Source organism: Vulpes vulpes, chromosome 14 (assembly GCF_048418805.1).
Source record: "Vulpes vulpes isolate BD-2025 chromosome 14, VulVul3, whole genome shotgun sequence".
Classification (NCBI taxonomy): Eukaryota; Metazoa; Chordata; class Mammalia; order Carnivora; family Canidae; genus Vulpes; species Vulpes vulpes.
The window spans coordinates 50,650,082-50,671,649 of NC_132793.1; the positions used below are offsets into that span (position 1 = coordinate 50,650,082).

General features: G+C 34.6%; 1 protein-coding gene across 29 annotated transcripts in view; it reads left to right on the forward strand.

The window, feature by feature from the left end:
- The window catches only part of PJA2 (praja ring finger ubiquitin ligase 2), a 223,438-nt gene that overhangs the window by 191,169 nt on the left and 10,701 nt on the right, over window positions 1-21,568 (forward strand). For all 29 annotated transcript variants that reach the window (XM_072736598.1, XM_072736597.1, XM_072736601.1 and 26 more), the window contains 2 exons: window positions 11,092-11,277; window positions 16,599-16,710. In XM_072736598.1, coding sequence (XP_072592699.1) covers window positions 11,092-11,277; window positions 16,599-16,710 — 298 coding nt within the window. The remainder of the gene's footprint in view (window positions 1-11,091; window positions 11,278-16,598; window positions 16,711-21,568) is intronic.

Below are 21,568 nucleotides of genomic sequence, written 5' to 3' on the forward strand. Positions count from 1 at the left end.
GGCCATGGTTTATAACCTGGCTCTAATATTTCCTAAGTAAGAATGATTCTGACTTCTGGGTTGTTTTTTATACACACATACACACACACACACTTTTTTCTTCTAAATCACACTAAAGAAATATGCTGCTGTTGTTTTTATAGGTTTCTAGCAAGATGTCTGTTAAATTTTATTATAGTTTTTTTTAGCATCAGTTGAAATGATCTTAGTGATTTTTCACCTTTGACCTAATGATCATGAGGAATTATTTTGTTACTAAGTTCCTGAATAGTCAGTTGCCCTTACTTCTTGAAATAAATATGATGGTCATGGTTTGTTGTTGTTTTAATGAGCTGCTGGATTCTGTTTGCTGATATTTGACATAGGATTTTTATGTCGAGATGCATAAGTGTGATTGTCTCTTTGTCTAGATAACAGTGTGATAATTGCTTTGTTAAAACAATCTGTATACTTTTTTTTAACCCCTTGATGTTTAGCTTATTTATTTTTTCAAACATTTAAATATTTTACTTAAATAGCTTATTCTTTTAAAGGTTGCTAGTATTTTCTTGTGAAACCTAGGTTTGTATTTTATTGTGAGTTAGTATCTGTTAATTTAAATTTTTTTTCTGATAATTGGTGGGTTCTAATTTTTAGTCTCTAATGGAATCTATTTTGGTAGATTTGGTTTTCTTAATTCTTTCAGCTTGGACTAACATTAAAATTTGAACTTCGCAAAAGGTACAAATTTCCAGCTTGAGAGTAATTCTGTAAGGAATAAAATATATTAGAGAATCTGTAAAGAAAGAAATTTGCAAGCATAATTGGTTTTGACAGTGATTGAAAATGGTGGTTTTTTTCTCCTTCTGATTTTATGTTTGATCTTCTTGAATCACTATTAGTTTACTAAGTAGTATTGAGCTGAGATCTAAAAGATAATTCATGATTGAGGAAGAGCTTTTTGGGCAAAAGGAAAGATAGTAAGAGCAGAGGTACTATAAAAAGCAAAGGGCTTGATATGCATAAAGGTAGTGGGGCTGAAGGGAATGAGTGAACAGAAGAGTGGTAGGAGATGAAGTGGGCAGGTAGGTACCAAACTATGCAGGATATATAGCATCTGGGATTTATTTATAGAACAATGAGATTGTGAGTGGAAAGATCTGATATTTATTTATTTATTTATTTATTTATTTATATTTATTTTTTTTAAAGTTTTACTGACTGGTTTGAGAGAGGGGGTAGCGGGAGCAGGGGCGAAGGGCATAGGAAGGAGGAAGAAGCAGACTCCCCACTGAACAGGGAGCCTAATGGAGGGCTTGATCCCAGGACCCTGAGATCATGACCTGAACTGAAGACAACAGACGCTTAGCCTGCTGAGCTGCCCAGGTGCCCCAATCTGACAGAAACTTAAAAGACCACTCTAGTTGCTTTGTTCCAAAGATTGAATTAGATTAGAAAGGTATTTAAGTACAAAAGAGAGAAGAAAGTTGGACTAGGCTGTTGGACTAGGGGTGGTGAGGATTAAAAAAAGTAAACAGGGCAGCCCAGGTGGCTCAGTGGTTTAGCGCTGCATTCATCCCAGGGTGGGATCCTGGAGACCCAGGATCCAGTCCCATGTCGGGCTCCCTGCAAGGGGCGTGCTGCTCCTCCCTCTGCCTGTGTCTCTGCCTCTCTTTCTCTTTCTCTCTGTGTCTCTCATGAAAAAATATATGAAATCTTTAAAAAAAAAAACAGGTTTAAGAATATCTTTGAGTTATAAATAGTAGAAGGGATTGAGTGTGAGATGAGGGAGAGTGAGGAATCAATGATGGTTGGGTTTTTTGGTTTGAGCATTGGGTAGTTGTTATTGTCATTGACCTAGATGGGACGGTCTGAGGAGAAGAATGGAAAGTACAAACTCTTTCTAGAATTTTTAAGTGCCTATTAGACTGTGTAATACAGGTGGTAAATAGATGCATAGATATTTAATTTTTAAGTTTTAAGGGAAATGTCCCTGATTGTAGGTTGATAATAGAGATATATGGGTAGCAACAGAGAAACATATGTGGAAGTTATCAGTTACTTGGGTTGATACCATATAATAATAAAGCTCCATAATTTGTTTTCAAAAGATAAAAGTGAGGGGGGATGGGGACAGAACTAAAGTACTAGACAGCAATAGTATTTAAGTTGAAAGAGGGGACACCAAAGTGGAAAGATACTGTTCAGGAGAGGGTTCAAAGTTAACTTTGGACTTAAGTTAAATTTGTATGGTAAAATTTCAAGGGTAACCACCAAAAGAATATAGAGTTATATGTACTGGAAACCTGTAGATAAGAAAAATTAAGACATGGAAAAAGAATATTTAAAGTCAATCCAAATAGAAGTAAAGAAAGGGAGAAAATTATTAAAAAGGAGGAAAGAAAGAGATTGGTAAAAGTAAAATGGAACAAGTGCTGCAATAAATATAAATTGCCTCCTAATCTCTGCTTGTAAAAGACAAAGCTTCAATCAGTTTGATTTTTTTAACTTAAATGCTTTTTATAAAAGATACACTTAAAGCTTATGTATACAGACAGACTGAAAGTAAAAGGATAGTTAATGATACTTTAGGCAAATACTAACCAAAAATGGAACAGTTAAATTAATATTAGCAAAGTAGATTTAAAGATAAAAAAGCATTATTGGATAGCATGAGAGGTCATTATGTTACAAGTCTAGTTTATCAGTAAAATGCAGCAGCTTTAAGCTTGAATATACCTAATAAAATAAAATAAGCAAATCAAAATTTAACCAAACCAGAGAATAGTGACAAATTTACTGTCATATTGGGAGATTTTAAAATGTCTTTCTCAATTACCTATAATTCATGGATATAAGAAATTCATCTGTCTTTAGCAGATTTGAGCAACTCATGTAAGCATGGTTTAATGAACACCCCACCCTATGGAATAAACACACACACACACACACAAAAACTAAGAATGAACTAGGCTACAAATCACAGATACACATATTTCAAAGATTCAGTATCCTGCAGACTATATTCTCTGACCACAATGTAATTAACTTAGAAATAAAAAACAAATCTAAAAGTTTTAAAAATCTATACATTTTTATATTGTTCATCCTTATAAATAACCAGTAGGACAAAAAAAAAAAAAAAAAGAAATTATAACCAAAGTCTAAAATGCTCTCTACTTACTGATAATGCGAATACTACTACAATTAAAATTTGAGGGATGCAGTGAAATTCAAAAAGGGAAATTTATCTTAATAAATAAATAAATAAAGTTATAAAAGAAGAAAACCTGAACATGGAGAAACTGTGCATTTAACTTAAAATAGAAAAGGACTATTAAAATAAAGAAAATAAGGAAATTCAGAATTAGAGTTAGGAAAGACAAAAGCAAAACTCAGTATGATTGAAAACATGATAGAAACGGTCAAAGAAATTAGAAGGTGATATTTTGAAAAGATTAAGAAAAATAGACAATCCACTTAGTGAACAAAAGAAATAAAGACAAGGCACAATACTGAAATAAAAAAGCCACAGTACAATAAAAACTGGATAGGGTAAAAAGAGTACTGTGAACTTTTTGCCAGTAAATTTGAAAACTTAGAAGAAATTGACAAATTCCTAGAAAAATGTCATTCACCAAAACTCATTGGAAGCCTGAATAATATTGTAAGTATTGCAGATATATAATCAGTAGTTTAAAATCTTACTGTAGAGAAAACAACTAATCCAGATGGTTTTATTTTTTATTTTTTTAAAGATTTTATTATTCATGAGAAATACAGAGAGAGAGAGAGAGAGAAGCAGGCTCCATACAGGGAGTCTGATGTGGGACTCGATCCTGGGTCTCCAGGATCAGGCCCTGGGCCAAAGGCAGGCGCCAAACTGCTGAGCCACCCAGGGATCCCTCCAGATGGTTTTAGAACTAAATTCTCCTAAACTAAACTTTCAAGGATCATGTCACTCCACTCTTCAAGAGAATAGAAAAAGAACTATTTCTCCAAATCATCCTACAAGGCCAGTTTAACCCTGATACTGAAAGAGTATGTGAAGGAAAACATTTATTAAATACATATCAAAATCTCAAACAGTACTGGAAATCTGAATATGTAAGTACATATTTTTTGAAGATAAAACTCAATTTCCAATCTGATTTTATTCCAGAAATGTAAAGGTGTTTTAATATAGTCATTCACCAGCTTTTAACATTTAAGTGTCATTCACCAGCTTAACAGAATGCAGGAGAAAATTCATATGATAGATTCTGTAAATACAAGAAAAAAATCACTTATTAATGTTCAATACCTCAACATGGTAAACACTCAGAAACTAGGATCAGAACAGAATTTCTTTGACCCAATAAAAGGTATCTACAAAAAACATCATTTTTAATAACAAAGCATTAAAAAAATCCTCCTCTTAAAAATCAAGAGTAAGGGCAGCCTGGGTGGCTCAGCGGTTTAGCGCCACCTTCAGCCCAGGGCGTGATCCTGGAGACCCGGGATCGAGTCCCACATCAGGCTCTCTTCGTGGAGCCTGCTTCTCCCTCTGCCTGTGTCTTTGCCTCTCTCTCTCTCTCTCTCTCTCTCTCTCTCTCTCTCTCTCTCTCTGTGTCACTCATGAATAGATGAATAAAATCTTTAAAAAAAAAAATCAAATCAAATCAAGAGTGCACATAGCACCATTTCAACAGCCATCCATCTTTGGTGGAGGTTTTGGTGGGCATGCCTTGATGGGAAAATAATAAAGGACAAAAAGACAAAAAGAAGGGAACTGAAAATGAAAGAAACTAGTAGAAAATATTTATAGAATATAAAATGTTAATGCAGGATATAAAGAACTCCTAGAAATCAAGAAGAAAAACCATCTAATTGGAAATTGTTCAGACATTTTGTAGATAATTCACCAAAGAGGAAATATTAATGGTGAATAAAAATATCAAAAGATACTTAAATCATTAGTAATCAAGGGAGCATACATTAAGATCACAAGGAGGTAGCATTTTTTTACCCACCCATTAGGTTAGCAAACATTAGGAAATTTGACGTCAGGTGTTTTGGAGGATATGAATGCTTGTTGAGGGGTGAAGTAGGTCAGATTCACTGAAATCATGTAATAATTTTAACATTTGCATGGTAGACTATCAGCCATATCAGGTATGTATTTTAAGTGTATAAGAGAAACCTCCCCACGTGGCCCAGGAGTTATGTACAAGAATGTTCATTACAGTATTTTTCATGAAAGCTATAAAACTGGCTATTACCCAAATATTAACTAATAAGAGAAAAGTTACATGGAGTATCATACAGCTCTGGGAATGTATAAGCCACGCTTAGATGCAAAAACACAAGGGAATCTTGGAGATACAGTGCTGAATGAAAACAACTGAGGAAAAATTAATGTGTATGCTGTTTCCCAAAGCTTAAAAACAAGTTAAATATCTTAAGTATATAAAACTAGTGAAAACTTGTTTCAAAAAATGGAAATACAATAGCATCCAGATCTTTTCTCTGGGGGATGAGGCTAAGGGGATAGGATAGGTGCAGGGCACAAGGTGTATACTAGTCAGTGATAATATTCTAGTTCCTGCTTTGGGTGGTGGGTTTTATAGGTGTTCAACAGAACGTTTATAACTTAAACAGATTGTATATATTACATTTGAGGGGAAAAAAAGGAATTAAAAATGAAAGGGAATTGAAAGAGAGTAGAGACAGTCACCATACCTAATTCTTTAGAAAGGGAAGGTGCCACAGATGGATGCTGAGCCTAGGAAAATGTTGTCCTCACCCCCCAAAACCGGAAGCTGACTGTTGGCTTATAGAATGTTCCAGAGGAGAGTAACAATTACAGGAAAGATAAAATGAAACTCTTAAGATGAGAAGGGTTAGGATCCACATCTCAAGGAGAGGGCTTTTAGGAGCAGAGACTTCCATTGTACCTAGCGGGAAGGCAGTAGGTAGGTACAGGTGTAGGTAAGTAAGTCTGTAAGTTCACAGTGGGAAGGTGAGTCTCTGATGCCTTTAGTATTCTTGTTATTACTAGATACTGAGAGTGGGAAAGATAGGAAGATTGCAAAATTGAAGGAAAGAAAAAAAGGTGGGAAATAGGCTTTCACAGAGCTAGACAACAAACTTATTAGGTAAATATTGAATAATTGCTGGACAGTATTGAATGTCCATTTAAAATCAGTATTTTTGAAGTTAAAGTAGTGTATCACACGTGTGTATTTTTCTTTAAGTTTTTCCTGCTGTTTCAGTGACTCTACAAACTTTTTACATAAATACTCAAATTTTGTAATAAAAACTTAATATTTTGCCTTTCCTGTGAACACTGAATTTATTAGAATAAAGAGACAGTTCTTCAAATTAGGAAGACAGTTCTTCCATCTTTGTGACTAAATGACATGGAACAGGGTACCATTGATTTTCTAAACTATAATTCCTTTTGAAGCTTTTTTGACTTTTAATTCAAATTTTAGTTATTTTCCTTTGTACTTTAACTCCAAGATGAGGATTAAATCTGAAAAACTTGCTATACAATTAGAATTATTAAAAATGAGCCTATGCCTAAAGTTTAGCAACTAATTAATATGTGTCTTGATTTATAAAATGAAAGCCAGTTAATTAAATACCAGTTAATTAGGAATGCTTATAATGCTGTCCAGGATTTTATGAAATTTCTTATAATATAGATTATTTTATGAAAGCCTTAGCCCTTTAAAATGTTGGCATTGACCCAAAGGTTTAAATTTTGTGCTGCAAATAATGGATACTCAAATTGCTGATCAGTTAGCTAAAGGAACCACTCAGAATATAAAATCAGAGTAGTTAGTATTTTCAGAGATTTTATTTGATTTGTCTGCCTTTCATTTCTCAGAAAATTTTATGATGCATGGTTATATAATAGCATATTCTAAAACTTTTTAATGAAAATTTCTTTAAAATATTCCATATTGGCTTGGCTTATTAATATATTTTGATGATTTTAATATTGCTACTCACGTATTACTAAATTTAGTTTCTATTACTGAGGAATAGGGATCTTGAATCATTAAGGAAATATATATATTCTATATATCATAAAGGAAACATCAGTCTATGTATCTGAAACTTTGAGTTTAAGTGTAGCCTGTGGTCAAGAGATTAGATGATGCTGATGGACTTCTAGGATTTTCACTGGGAGTAGTAGCTTGTGGGGATGCGTCATGAAGCATTTTCAGCTTCCTCTCGTGGCAGCAGCATTCATTTCCTCCAGGCTCTGCTGGAAACGCTCAGAAGGAAAGGACAAATCGGCAGTTTCCCTTCCCAGTTGAAATACTTGCGAATTTAGTGGTGGTTGTGGTAGGCACATGCTTCCACATCTTCCATCTCCTGGAACCCTTTTCAGAATTGACCATTTGGAGACAGATTAGACAATATGTCTTTTTAAATCTTGTAAATTACTGTATAACTTGATAATGGCATTTTGTTAATTTTTGAATTACCAAAATGAAATGACACTGAATGTATAAGTTTTTGTGAATGTGTTACATATGGTATGTCTGGCGTGTGTGTAAATGTGTATGTATAAGGAGAGAGAGAAGACTGAGATGTTGCTTTAAATATTTTCAAGGTTTTTGAAGCTTTGAAACTTACATAATATGCTTACATTCCCGTGGGGGTATATGTTTCTTTTGTTAGCTCAGAAAATGAAAGATACTTTTGATTCTATTAAGAATCTTTCTTTTTTCTTTCTTTTCTTTTCTTTTCTTTTCTTTTCTTTTCTTTTCTTTCTTTCTTTCTTTTCTTTCTTTTTTTTTTTTTTTTTTATAAAGATTTTATTTATTCATGAGAGACACAGAGAGAGAGGCAGAGACACAGGCAGAGGGAGAAGCAGGCTCCATGCAGGGAGCCTGATGTGGGACTCGATCCTGGGTCTCCGGGATCAAGCCCTGGGCCGAAGGCAGGAGCTAAACTGCTGAGCCACCCAGGGATCCCTTCTTTCTTTTTTTTAAAGAGCAATATTCCTTTTGTTACAATATCAAGCCAACTCTGGCCCAGCACAGTGCCACTCTACTAGCCTGGTAAATTTTGTGTTAAATGGTAAGAATTGATGTGAACCTTATGTAATATGTTGAAAGCATATACCATATACTCGTTATTTGCTATCTCTATGACTACATTATTATGAGTCATTAAAGACAGAATCAAATGTTTAAGCAAATACGTAGCCAAGAATTGCTTATATAGTAAAAGAATATTAATGACATGTTATAAATTATTTATATTCAGAATAACTTAATATTATTCTTCCTTGAATTAAAAAAATAAGTATTTCTTATACCGAATCATTTTCACCAATATAAACTGACTCATTTTGAATTTTATATAATAGAAAACACTTTTTATAGGAGTACGTTAGAAATAACAAAAATTTCCCCAAATTATTTTTTAAAAGATTGCTTTTCAAGGTTTTATTGTTAACATTTGCAACACAAATAGAGTATCTATTGTATGCTAAGCACTTATTGCAAAGGGGTGAAGTTACCATGAGATAGAGCGCACTGTTTGCCTTTGGAAAGCTACCAGTTTAGGAGGAAACTGGTGAGTCACCAGAAAAGTTCTAAGACAGTATGACAAGTGCTTTCATAAAAATGTAAACACAGAATTTTTGATTTTGTATTTTAAATCCATATGGGTTTCATTTTTCATTGGGCCAAGTTATGCATGAAAATATCTACCATCTTTATATATTAGATATTAAACCTTCAACAAGTTAAGCATATTTTGTTATCCTAATTTCTCTGAGTTTACTAGAGGCAATAGTAGATAATAAATTTTATAATCCTCTTATTTTAAAGTGTTGTTTAGGACCTGAGATTAAAGAAACATTTATGGATTAGGTGTAGAAGGAGATGCTATTTCCCTGCCTTTAACATGTGTTGATTCTTGTATGTGGACATCATCTACATCTCTTTCATAAATGTTTTTATCCCCAAAGTTAAATTTGCACATTAGAATGAATAATTCTTTACATAGAATTATTATTGTATAATTCTAATTATTATTCTGTAACTCTCATTCTAATTATTATTCTATAATTCTAATTCTAATTAGAACTTACATGTTACTGTATAATATTATTTCCTCTTCTTAAAATCCGAACTAAAATTCATCTTCATCAAAACTATGCTCTAATAATTAACCTCCTTTTGATATACTAAAAAGTATTTTCTGTTAAATAGAATAAATAAGAAAAGCCTACCAGTATAATTTTCTTAGTTATAAATTCACAAAGTACCTTTTGATCAGTCATTGAAGCCTTGACTTTTGTTTCTCATGTATTGTAATTCTTTTCAGTTTGATCTTTGTGTTCATACTTCTGGTGTTTTGACTTTTAAGTTGTGTAATTTAACTATCCTGTCTGTGGCATCTAGGTTTTACATCATGCTTACAATGACACTGAGAGTTTTGTAAAAATTTCTCTCATGATTTTTCCATTACGTCTTTGTTTTAGGAATGGTGGGGGCGGGGGGCACACGCGTTTTTAAAATGTAGATTTGGAATTTGTTAGTGGGTAAATAATGACAGATTTAACCTCCTTCCCTCCACATGAGTACTCAGTTGTCCTAATATCATTTATTGAATAATTCTTTTTTCTTTTGTTTTGAAATGCTTCTTTTTTGTTTTCTTTGTTTTATCTGTACCATTGGTTTGTCTGTCCCTGTTCCAGTGAGCTTATTTTCTAGTGGGAGAAAGACTAACAATGAACAAGTAAGAAAATGATAAAGTAGAAGTAAATTCTCTAATGCAACTAAGCAGAGTTATGTGGTAAGTCACTGGACAGCTGCTTAAAATGAATGGTTAAGACAGGTCTTTCTGAGGAGCTGATATTTACTCTGACCTAAATATCAAGAAGGGAATAGCTGTGCAGAGATCTGGTGAAAGAACACTGTAGGGCCACCTGAGTGGCTAAGCGTGTGCCTTCTGCTCAGGTCATGATCACTGGGTCCTGGGATCGAGCTCCGAATTGGGCTCCCTGCTCAGGGTGGAGTCTGCTGCTCCCTCTCCCTCTGCTGCAACCCCTGCTTGTGCATTCCTGTTCTCTGTCTCTCTCTCTTTTTCTCTGTCAACTAAATAAAAATCTTTAAAAGAAAAGAAAAGAAAAAAAAAACATTTCAGGTAAAGGAAATGGCCCCAAGGTAGAAAGAATGTGTTCCAAATGTAGAAAGAATCATCGAAATATAGTAAATAGGAGGAGGAGTGGTGAGAGGTAACAGTTGGAGACGAGGGCCAAGGAGAAAGCATGTATGATGTAGGGATTTGTAGGCCAGGCTGAAGAATTTGGACTTTATCTTAACTGTGAGGGGAAACTACTCAAGAGTAGTATGGTGTTTTGTTTTTGTTTTTGTTTTTTTTTAATTTTTTAGAGAGCGCATGTGAGTGTGCACGAGCATGGGAGAAGGGTTGGAGGGGGGAGAGAGAGAGAATCTTAAACAGGCTCCTTGTGGAGCCAAATGCTGGGCTCAGTATCACAACCCTGAGTCATGCCCTGAGGCAACATCAAGGCAGATGCTTAACTGACTGAGCCACCTAGGTGGCCTCAAGAGCAGTATTTAAAAATTAAAATGGTCTAGAATGAATTTTTCTTATTTTTCTTCTGCGTAAAGAGAAATACAGGAGCATAGGTAGTTTGTATGTCAAATAAATAGGTTTTCATGTAATTGGGAACTATTTCTGTATACCTATGACCCTGTAACAAATTGCTTCCCTTTTAAATAACTTTTCAGTTAAATCAGACTTTTAGAATCCCAAAAGTACCGAGAGTTTAGAAGTCAAAGAATAAAGAATCTATTTGCACTAAATAGAGCTCTTTTTAGATAACAATTTTATGATGTTTTAAAATAATATCTTTTCTTGGGCACCTGGGTGGCTCAGTGGTTGAGTGTCTGCCTTTGGCTCAGGTCATGATCTCTGGGTCCTGGGATCGAGTCCCACATCAGGTTCCTCACAGGGAGCCTGCTTCCCCCGCCTGTGTCTCTGCCTCTCTCTCTCTCTCTGGTCTCTCTCATGAATAAATAAATAAATCTTTAAAAAATAATAATTTTTTTTCTTCCCTTAAAATGTTTATATTAGGGAACAGACATCTTTGGAGGAGGGAGAGATTCCTTGGTTACAGTACAATGAAGTCAATGAAAGCAGCAGCGATGAGGGAAATGAGCCTGCCAATGAGTTTGCACAGCCAGAAGCTTTCATGCTGGATGGGAACAATAACCTTGAGGATGACTCCAGCGTGAGTGAAGACTTAGATGTGGACTGGAGGTATGTAACAGTGCAATTCCTGTGGTTAATTGTTCATTGAAGAATTTGTTTGTGATGCTAAATTGAAACCATATCTCTGATCTCAGAAGTGTTCTCACCTTCCCATCTGTCAGTCTTCCTCTTCTGATCTCATTCTGGATGTCCCTTCCTACATGGACACTCCCTCCTCCTTTTCCAGGCAGTGACTTCTTTTTCTCTTTGGCCTTTTGGCTCTCTTGAAGCCCACCTTATATCCTTGTTATTTATAAGCTCATGGTTTGAGGTTTCCAACTTTTAAATTTAGCTGTATATATGCTGAATATAGCCTTCCATTTGATCCTTTTTTAAAAAAAAAAAAAGAATCCTTAATAAATACTACTTAAAGAATTTCAGAATCTGTGATTAAATGAGAAGAATCGTAAGAAAATAGTTATCCTTCTGTGTATGGAAAATATAATTGTACCTTCCCAGAAATGCTGAAAGTATTCAGTTTACTTTATACTGAAAGGAATAATGAACTTCAAATAAAAGAAGCATATAAATTAAGTGGATTATAGAATTGTTATGTCTCATGATATAATGGTCAAAATTTAACTGTTTTGGTTTATAGTTAGATTTATCTTTCAAATGTGCAGTATGCCTCTGAAAGCAGCTAGTTATTGAGATGTAGAATAATGTCCAACTGATGTCCAACTGATCTCTTCTTGTTACTTTTTCTGGAGAAAATATGATTTTGTACTACCTTTGTGTCCGTCTCTACAGAGATACAATTATAAGAATTTATTTTGTTTTTCCAGTTAAAATTCCATCACAGAAAATTGAGAAGAGTATAGATAAGGAGAACTCATTCATAGCCCCCCCCCCCATAACTGCAGATTTCTAGAACTTCTGTTTTTGAGTCCTCCTTTGTATCTTTAGTGTCTCTTTCTGTGTGGCTAGCTACTGCTTTGTGCTTCTCCAAATTGTTCCAGATATGAATCTTAGGATCTCCTTGAAATCCTCCTTACTGTTTCCTATCTCTCACTTCCCAGGGTGAAAATAATTTTATGCACAAAGCAGACTTTCATTGACCATTTTGTGGAAGTACAAAGTGGTGTTTCATCACAGCCACACAAACAGTTCATAATTCCATCATAAACATTCCTGGCTCCAAAACCCATTTTCTGGCTTCCCAAATTTTGTAGCAAAGCAGTGGCTCACCTGGTCCTGGACTTGCTGGTCTTGGTGTTCTATCCCCCGCCCCCACCCCCATGTCTGTCCCCCTCTTCCTGAACTCCTTGGTGTACTGCTGTCTTCTGTCTCCATTATGCAAAGTCATTCCCTGTAATGCTCAGCAGATGACAGATTTGTCGCTTTAGTTCGCTTCATCTGTGCATGTTGGGAGGCAGTTACGGTCTAATATGAAGAAATGTTTTCTTTTGCACATTTTCAAAATTTTATGAAAATAATTTTTTACAGCTCCATTAGGTAGATGCTCTAGTCTGTAGTTGCACTAAAATTTAATTGGTCATTTCTTCATTGAAATAGTGCAGTGACTCTTTCCCCTCATATAACTTGTTCTGTGCTTCAGGTGGTTTCTTTATGGAGGTTTAATAGAGGTGACATCACTGAGATAAGTAGTATTTATTAAGATCTTGATATATATTTCTAAATAACTTTCAAAAAAGGTTGTTCCACATAAAAATTTAAAGAAATAATTGAGGTCTTTCTTGAATATAATTTTAACTTAAACTTGAAGACTTTTTAGTGTTGGTTCTAACTCAGTGACAGTCCCTCTAGACATGGCTGTTGTTTGTTGTCAAGATTTTAGAGATTTTACTGATTGTCCCCAAATGTGGGGAGCTTCAGAGTAGCTTTTTTTTTTTAATATGGAAAACATTTTAGCATTGATTTTAAGAAAAAATTTTGAAGGTTACTATTTTGAATTTTATGTAGATATGACAACACTTCATTATTTGCGTATGTGGCACTATATTAATTTATGTGGCAGTCGTTACAGGTTGATGAAGTGAAAATACGATTTGGTTTTCATATTAAAATAATGTCATTTTGACAACTAAAAGGAAAAGCCATGGCAAACAGCACTTCTTATCTCTGAAGCCAAAATCTTAACATTTTTGTTTCACCACAACTTAAAAAAAAGTTAAAGCTTTTTGATTCTTTAGTTTCAAAGAAAATGGGAAAAAGTCCTCTATCAAGGTTTATTTATTTGTTTTGCTGTCATAGAAGTGTTACTGCAGACTACCCAGAGACTATTTTATAAACTAGTGTGGTGGGAGTTGGTTTCAGATTTATACAAATCCTGACTGTACCATTTTTTGTTTTTTGGTAACTACTTAACCTCTCTATCTTCCTGCAAGAAATTGGGGTTAATAATTATTAACCTAATAAGATTTTGAGAAATTAATTCCCCATAGATAGGACCATGGTTTAATAACAAAATTTTAAAAACACTTTTGAAATTACTTCAAATTTCAGAAAAATGGCAAAAATAATACAAAGAATTTCCATATATTCTTCACTAATAGTCCCTAAATGTTAACATTTACTGCATTTGTGTTATTCTCTTTCCTTTGTTTCTCTATGTTTATGGCATTTTTCCCCCCACCATTTATGAGTAAGTTGCAAACAAGGTGCCTTTTTACCCATGGTCTAGAATGAAGTCCCTAAGAACAAGGACATTTTCTTATATAACAAAGTAAAGTCTTCAAAATCTGGAAATTAACACTGATTAACAATACTATTCTCTAATCTACAGAATTATTCAAATGTTTATAATTGTCCAATTAATGCCAGTAGAGAATTTTTTTTCTGTCCAATCCGAGACCATTCATTGTTCTTGCTTAACATGTTTCTTTAGTCACTTTTAACCTGGAACATTTCCTTAGTGTTTCTTTGTCTTTCATAACTTTGACATTTTGTAAAAGTTTGGGCCATTTATTTTTTTTTAGAATATCTCTTAGATTTGATGTCATGATTAGACTTGAGTTACAGATTTTTAGCAAGAACACCATAGAAATGATACTTTGTTTTTCTTAGGTCGTATCAGAAGACACATGATGCCAAATTGTCCAATTACTGGTGATGTTAATTCTGATCAGTTGGTTAAGGTGTTATGTTTCAGATTTCTTCACTGTACAGTTGCCATATTTTTAAATAAGTAATAGGCATCTAGTGGGAAGATACTTTGAGACTATGTAAATCTTCTCAATCAAACCTCCATCTACTAGTTTTAGTATCATTAGTGATTTTTGTCTGAAACACTTTGTCTGAAACACTATTACCATGGTGATTGCTAGATGAATGATAATAGAATTTTTAAATTAGCTGTTATTTAGCAGTGACCAAATTTATGAGCATATATATTCTGCTTTGAATGCCTAGCTCTGCGTAGTCTAGAAAAGAAAAGAGAAAAAAAAAAGAAAGAAAAGAAAAGAATTAGGAGATAGTTGACTCTAACCGTTTGAAGGAGTTTTCTGCAAAGGAAAAGTGGGCTTAGTTTGTATTACTTCAAAAGGCAAAACTAGAGCACTTACTTTACAGAAGTTTCCTACTTCTGATAGGGCTCTCCCACACTGGCACATACCACCCCAGAAAGCAATGTTTTTACATGGAGAAAATGATTCTGCTGTTTCTTGAATGCCTACTCTGGTGCCATCTTTGTGCCAGGCATGTGTAGATTTATTTTATAGATGAAGAAACAGTAACAGTTAAATAAATTTTTCACATTGTTTATGACTCAGTTAAATGTAGAGTTCAATCGCTATTTCACTGACTCTGGGGCTCTTCCTCTTTGCACTATATCTCACTGCCGGGTGAAGGAGTTCTGGTGTTGCAAGGGAGATCGGAGTCACTGATTTGTAGTTTAAATTCTAATTTTAAGTGCTCGCTTTGGCAGCACATATACTAAATTCTAATTTTAAAGTCTGTGCATGAGAATGTTTCTTTGAACCTGTGATGTCTGCTAATTTTTAGATGCTACTAAGCTTTAATCTTCATAAGAATACTTTTGTATTTCTTGGCAATAGATCTGTAATTTTGATGGCACAGAAGTTGACATCAAAATTATTTTGAGCTAGCTAGTGTAACTGGATGTTCCTGACTGTATTCAGCTTCTCTTGGGGACATGGACATCAATAGACGTTTGCCTTTAGGTGGACAAAATAAGTTCTGTTTTGGAGATAGTGGATTTGAGGTGGTGGGAATTAATTGGGCTCATGTGCCCCCCAGAAAACTAAAAATGTAGGTCAACAGCTGAAGAGGGTTTGGAATTAGGTGAAGGGTTAGAAATTCACCTACAGTGGGCAGCCCGGTGGCTCAGTGATTTAGCGCCGCCTTTAACCCAGGGCCTGATCCTAGAGACCTGGGATCGAGTCCCACGTTGGGCTCCCTGCATAGAGCCTGCTTCTCCCTCTGCCTGTGTCTCTGCCTCTCTCTCTGTGTGTGTCTCTCATGAATAAATAAATAAAATCTTAAAAAAAAAAAAAAAAAGAAATCAACCTATAGAAAGGATAAGTGAGACACTGGACTTGAATGTAGTTTCCAGGGAACCAAGATTAGAAAGAAGAGGACTGAGGACATACTTAGAATTCCTGGATTTTGAAATATGTGGTATTTCCAAGACTAGAGGAAAGTAGGAATCTATGTCTAGGGATAGAGGAAGGAGATTAGGACCAGAATAAAACAGATTTTCTTCAAGGAGACTACAGTCCTTTAGTGGAAAAAAAAAAAAAAAGGTAATAAAAATGAGCATTTAAGAGCTAAATCTTTTTCAATCTGAATAATGATGGAGGAGGCCTACTTCTAACTTAGAAGAATAAAAGAGATTAAAGAGAAACACTTGAGAAAATTAAATATTTTTTAAGGCCAAGTAATTAAGTAGGACAAGGTGAGAAGAAAAAGAGGCTTTGACACTAATGATAGACTTAAAATAAATGCATCAGTTATCTTTACCATGTTCTCATATAAGTTTAGGTTGGCAACTCAAACGAACAGAAGGGGAAATATATAGGAAAGAATTAGAAGGGAAGAAGTACTACCTTTATCCCAGGCCTAAGCAGTCCCCAAAGTTAGAACCAGAAATGTAGGATTTTCCTACAAACTTGTGTCATGAGTGTGGTATCCTAACTCCTTGTGCTTAGTATTTCACTTCCCTGCTGGTTCTTCCTGCCCCTCACTGCATAAGACTTATATGAAAATATTTTATTTATTTTAAAATATATTAAAATATTTACCATTAAAATATTTAATATTTTCTGCTTATAGTATGTTTATTGGGATGCTAATATATCTTCATAAAGATTTCCCAAATCATGGCTTTTTTTTTTTTTTTTCTTTTCCAGCCTATTTGATGGCTTTGCAGATGGATTAGGAGTTGCTGAAGCGATTTCTTATGTGGATCCTCAGTTCCTCACCTACATGGCACTAGAAGAACGCTTAGCCCAAGCTATGGAGGTATTTTAGTGACTGGCTCTGATGCCCATATATAAGTTGGTGGGATGCAGAATTATAAACATTAAAGGGTTTCTATTAAAAAGTGAATAATTTTTCATCAGTAACATTTATTGAATAGTGATTGCCACTAATACATGTATATAAATTACTATGGACATTCTGCTAATTTGCTAAAATTTGCAGTATTTCCAGCTGCAGATTGGAAAATGTTTCGCTTACATTTAGAAAATACACTTTTCCTTTATTGAATTATCTGAGTTTGTGGTTCTGATTGTCTATATAAATACACAGGTGTATTTGAGAAATGGAATTGAAGATCTCTAAGGATATGTTACAAATCATTTCTCTTTTTTTGTCCTCATGACTTCTAAATACTGCCTTGCTGCTTAATGAAGTTAAAATTTTTACTCCCATTACCTCCATACACATACATACTTAAATAAGTGTGGCACATAATTTTGTCTTGCTTTCTTTTCCTTATTTGACTAAAACACAAATACTCATAATTGTATTTGCCTAAGGTCAGAAGCCCAAGCTTTTCACATTTAGGAACTTCCAGTGCACTAGTGCATTTTATTATTAGAAGTCTTTTCTTTAAGTTAATATTTCCAAAGTAGAAAAATAATATGAATGAGTCAAAAGTGAGAGAACAAAAATGAATGAGAGAACTTTCAGGGACATTATAACAGCATTTTATCTTGAAATTTTCTGAGGTTAGAAAGTCTAGAGTCATAAATTAGACAGTAGACCGTGTCTATCTACATATACATACATGAGTTTTTTGCATGTGTGTAACCTTGCATGTAGATCATTGATCAGTTATGCTTTGTTTGGTGTGTCTTTTCTTTTTTTTTTAAAGTAACCATACCAAGAATACTATGTACTAGAAGAGTCGGAAAAATCATTGTAAGACAATATACTTAGGACTTTTCCTAGATTATTTCTTGCCCTACTAAATTCTGACACATAAAATAATGGTACAGAGTGATAACTTGTATCTGAAATATATAAAGATAACTTCCTTGTTAGTAAATTTTAAGTGACCACAGTGGAATATATCCATTCTTGAGTCTGGTTTCACATTGCTTAAACAGTTTTTTCCATTATTATTATGCTGATAGTTTATTATCTCCTACAGTATAGAGATATGTTTAAAAAGAAATTTTGAGGGACACCTGTGGATGCTCTGTGGTTGAGCGTCTGTCTCCTTTTGACTCCGGGTGCGATCCTGGGGTCCTAGGATCAAGTCCCACATCTGTCTCCCCTGAAGGAGCCTCCTTCTCCCTCTGTGTCTCTGCCTCTCTCTCTGTCTCATGAATAAATAAATAAAATCTTTTAAAAAAAAAAAAAGAAATTTTGAGAAAAAGTTTTATTATTTGTTACCAGTAGGAAACGTGACATTTGATTGGCATCTTGAAAGAAGCAGCAGAAAGATTGGTCAGGTGGGTAGGGGTCATACTGTGTAAAGGCACGAGCTGAGCAGGCAAAGACAGAGTCAAGGAAGAAGTTCGTACACCCAGGGAACGTACAGTCCCCACGTTGTCGGCTGCTGCTCTTAGGGAACCCAGTGACCTGGCGCTTTTCATTCTGACCTATCATCTGTCCTTCTGCTTCTGGCAAATGGTGTTAGGTGTCTCCCTTTGCTGTAGTTTAACAGCTTGCTCAGACTTAGTGTTCTACTGTATTTTATTTGAATTCAGTTGACAATCTATACAGTTCGATTTTCTTATCACTCTAGAAATTTTTATTTTTCTATGTCTAATATTCAGTTAATCATTTTGAAAATGAAGCTGAAATAATTTAATAATTTAATTTATAATTTATGATTTTTCCTTTTAAATTTAACAGTGTTCTTCAAATGAAAAAAAGGAACTAATAAACTGAGTGCTTTTATTTTTTTCTCAAATAGCCTGATCTCTCTTCAGCACTGGTTGTTTTCATTTCTATTATTTTCCTAATACCAGACTGATCTGTTTTTCTAGATAGAGGTTTTTGATGAAAATATTGACAACAAACATTTGGCTCATATCTTGTCTCAAATTTGAGTGAACAGGATGAAATATTTAAGATCTTTAACTGTTTGATACAATGATGTTAAAGCTTTTAACTCTGAATAAGTTTTGGGGAAAAAAAATTTCCCTTTGCACATTTATGTTGACTCCTAAAATCTTTTAGCAAAATCCTAAGCCATATTGTTGACCATATCATTTCCCTTTGCAACAAAAACATGTTCAAGAATTTAAATATAGAACAATTGGTTTAGACTGGGTTAAAATTGTTTGTAGCATCTGACTGTGATCAAGAACAAACTTATAAATGTTGATAAGTATTTAAACATAAAGTAAAATTTTCCCCGCAGTGTATCTCTTAATGAGATAGATGGAGATTTTTTCCTTCCTTACTACTTTTATGAGTGAATTTTATTTATTCTTAAAATGAGATATAGTTCAACATCAGTTTTGTTTCTCATCTTTATGAATGTAAGCTTGAGAAACCTTGTTCACATAATAAAGTGATGGGGATGGAAGGAGTTTATCATAGCAATGGCACTTAGTTTTTCTGAGGTATTTGCCAAAATTACATCAACTTGACAGATTGTTTAGATCCTCCAGTCCTTTTTTGAAAGCAGGTGCTGGAAGCTACCTACAAAAATATATTATTCAGTCATTACTTCAATTTGACCCCAGTATTTCAGATTGCTCCTTTGAATGGGTAGGAAGGATGCCTTTTTTTTTTTTTTTTAAGATTTTATTTATTTATTCATGAAAGACTCAGAGAGGCAGAGACACAGGCAGAGGGAGAAGCAGGCTCCATGCAGGAAGTCATCCCGTGTGTGACTCGATCCCGGAACTCGGGGATCACGCATTGAGCCAAAGGCAGATATGCTCAACACTGAACCACTCAGGCGTCCCAGAAGTATGCTTTTATTTATAAAGGAAAGGTTAGTATAAAAAGGAATATGGGAACAAAGAACCAGCATGATACTTTGATGACAGGTACATTCTTAGGCAGATAAGTTTGAGGAAAGGTTACAAAAGAAAGAAAGCTAATTGAATTGAAATTGAGTCACTCAAGACTCTTCATGCCCATGGACCTCTGGAAAGTCTGTACACACTTAGCACCTCATATACACTGAGTAATCAGCCTTAGGAAAGTAGTATATGAAGTAAGAGCATGCACTTTTAAGTTAGATTGATTGATTTAGGCTTTGTGACCTTGCATTGTTCACTTAACCACCTTAAGTTTCAGGTCCTTATCTACAAAATAGAAATAGTACCATATACCTTATGGCTTATTGTGAAATTATGTTAAAGCACTTAGCAGAATAGCTGGTATAGTGGTAAGCTGTCAGTAAGTGGCTATATTGAAAGATTTATTCAAATCAGCAAACAGGTGGTAATCATCTAGAAAACCTGGATTCAGTGATCATTCAAAATCAGTATTAAATCATTTGTTACAAATTTTCATTCTTTAAAAACAAAATTGGATTTTTTTCTTTAAAAACTAAACTTTGTGCTTGCTCACAAAGGATTATGCTCCTTTAAACCTAAACATATTCCAGTTGTGCTGTTTAGTCTATATGTTGTCTTTCTGACATGTGGACTGACTGATGAAAATATCTAGCCTGAAGTATAGATAGATTTTTGTATTTTTATAGATTTTCATAGCAGTCGTTTCAAAGTGGGCTTTCTTACTCGTTGCTTGTAAGTGACTCAAATCACCTTAAGTATTTGTCAGTACCAAGCTAATAAATTATTTTTACATACGTGAAATTCCAGGTATGTATTAGCACTGCAAGTGTGCAGATAATTATCGGAAAGAAATAATGAACTTACCGAGACAATCATGTATCAGAGCCTAAGTATCCTACTAAAAATGGTACTTACTCTAGATAATAGCTCTCTTTCTTTTTTTTTTTTTTTTTTTTAATTTATGGCAGTAGTACAGATGAATTCTTGCAGTCTGTCTACACAGGGAATGGGAAGAGATTCATGATTATAGTTATGTGAGAAAGAAGGGACAAGTGATAGGCTGTTACACCTTCCATTTTCTATTTTCCTGATGGGAAAGTTTAATATAAAGAATTATTAACTGTAATAGCGGATTAGGGTAACAAGAACTTAGAGTAAGGAATAAAGATATTTCTGAAGAATATAGAAAAAGCACATAGAAGGAATGGTCACCACATGTTGGGCTAAGATCCCATAAAGGATCCCACTCCACCCCAGGGCTGGGATCCACACTTTAATGGAGATGGCACAAATGTGGCTCACTGAATGGCAGAGAAGTCAGTATAGAGCTGCACTGGCAAAACTGACTGGAAATTGACCCTGGGGTGCTGCTTTGGAAAGCTATTTATAGGGAGATGTCTAACTGGAAGCACTCTTCGACAGAACTGCCCAAGGTGGGTGCTGGCGAAGCTCCTGGCCGCGTGCATTTCAAGAGTTAGATGCTGGAGGGAATCATGCATGCCATGGAAGCCTGTCTGAGTCCAGCAGGCACGCTGGGATTAGAAGCAAAACCCCTTTCCTTCTGCATGTCTCTTCAGCATCTTCTGTGAACAGAGCTTAATTAACATTGTGACAGCAATCAGAGGAAAATACTTAAATAGCCCAAATCACAGAGCTGACAAAAATAGTGAATTTGGATTTGAGGAGCAGTAAATGATAACTGGGAAATGGTCCAGTTAGATCCCATATACACCTTTCTCACACATCTGAACTCCCAAGAGCTGTGCAACTGTATTTCCACGTGACGAAATATAGCTATTCTTAAAATGAAGAAGTTTTCACTCTTTCTCAAGAATCAACAGATGAACAGACTCCCAAGGGTCATTATATCCAACGCTAAATATTAA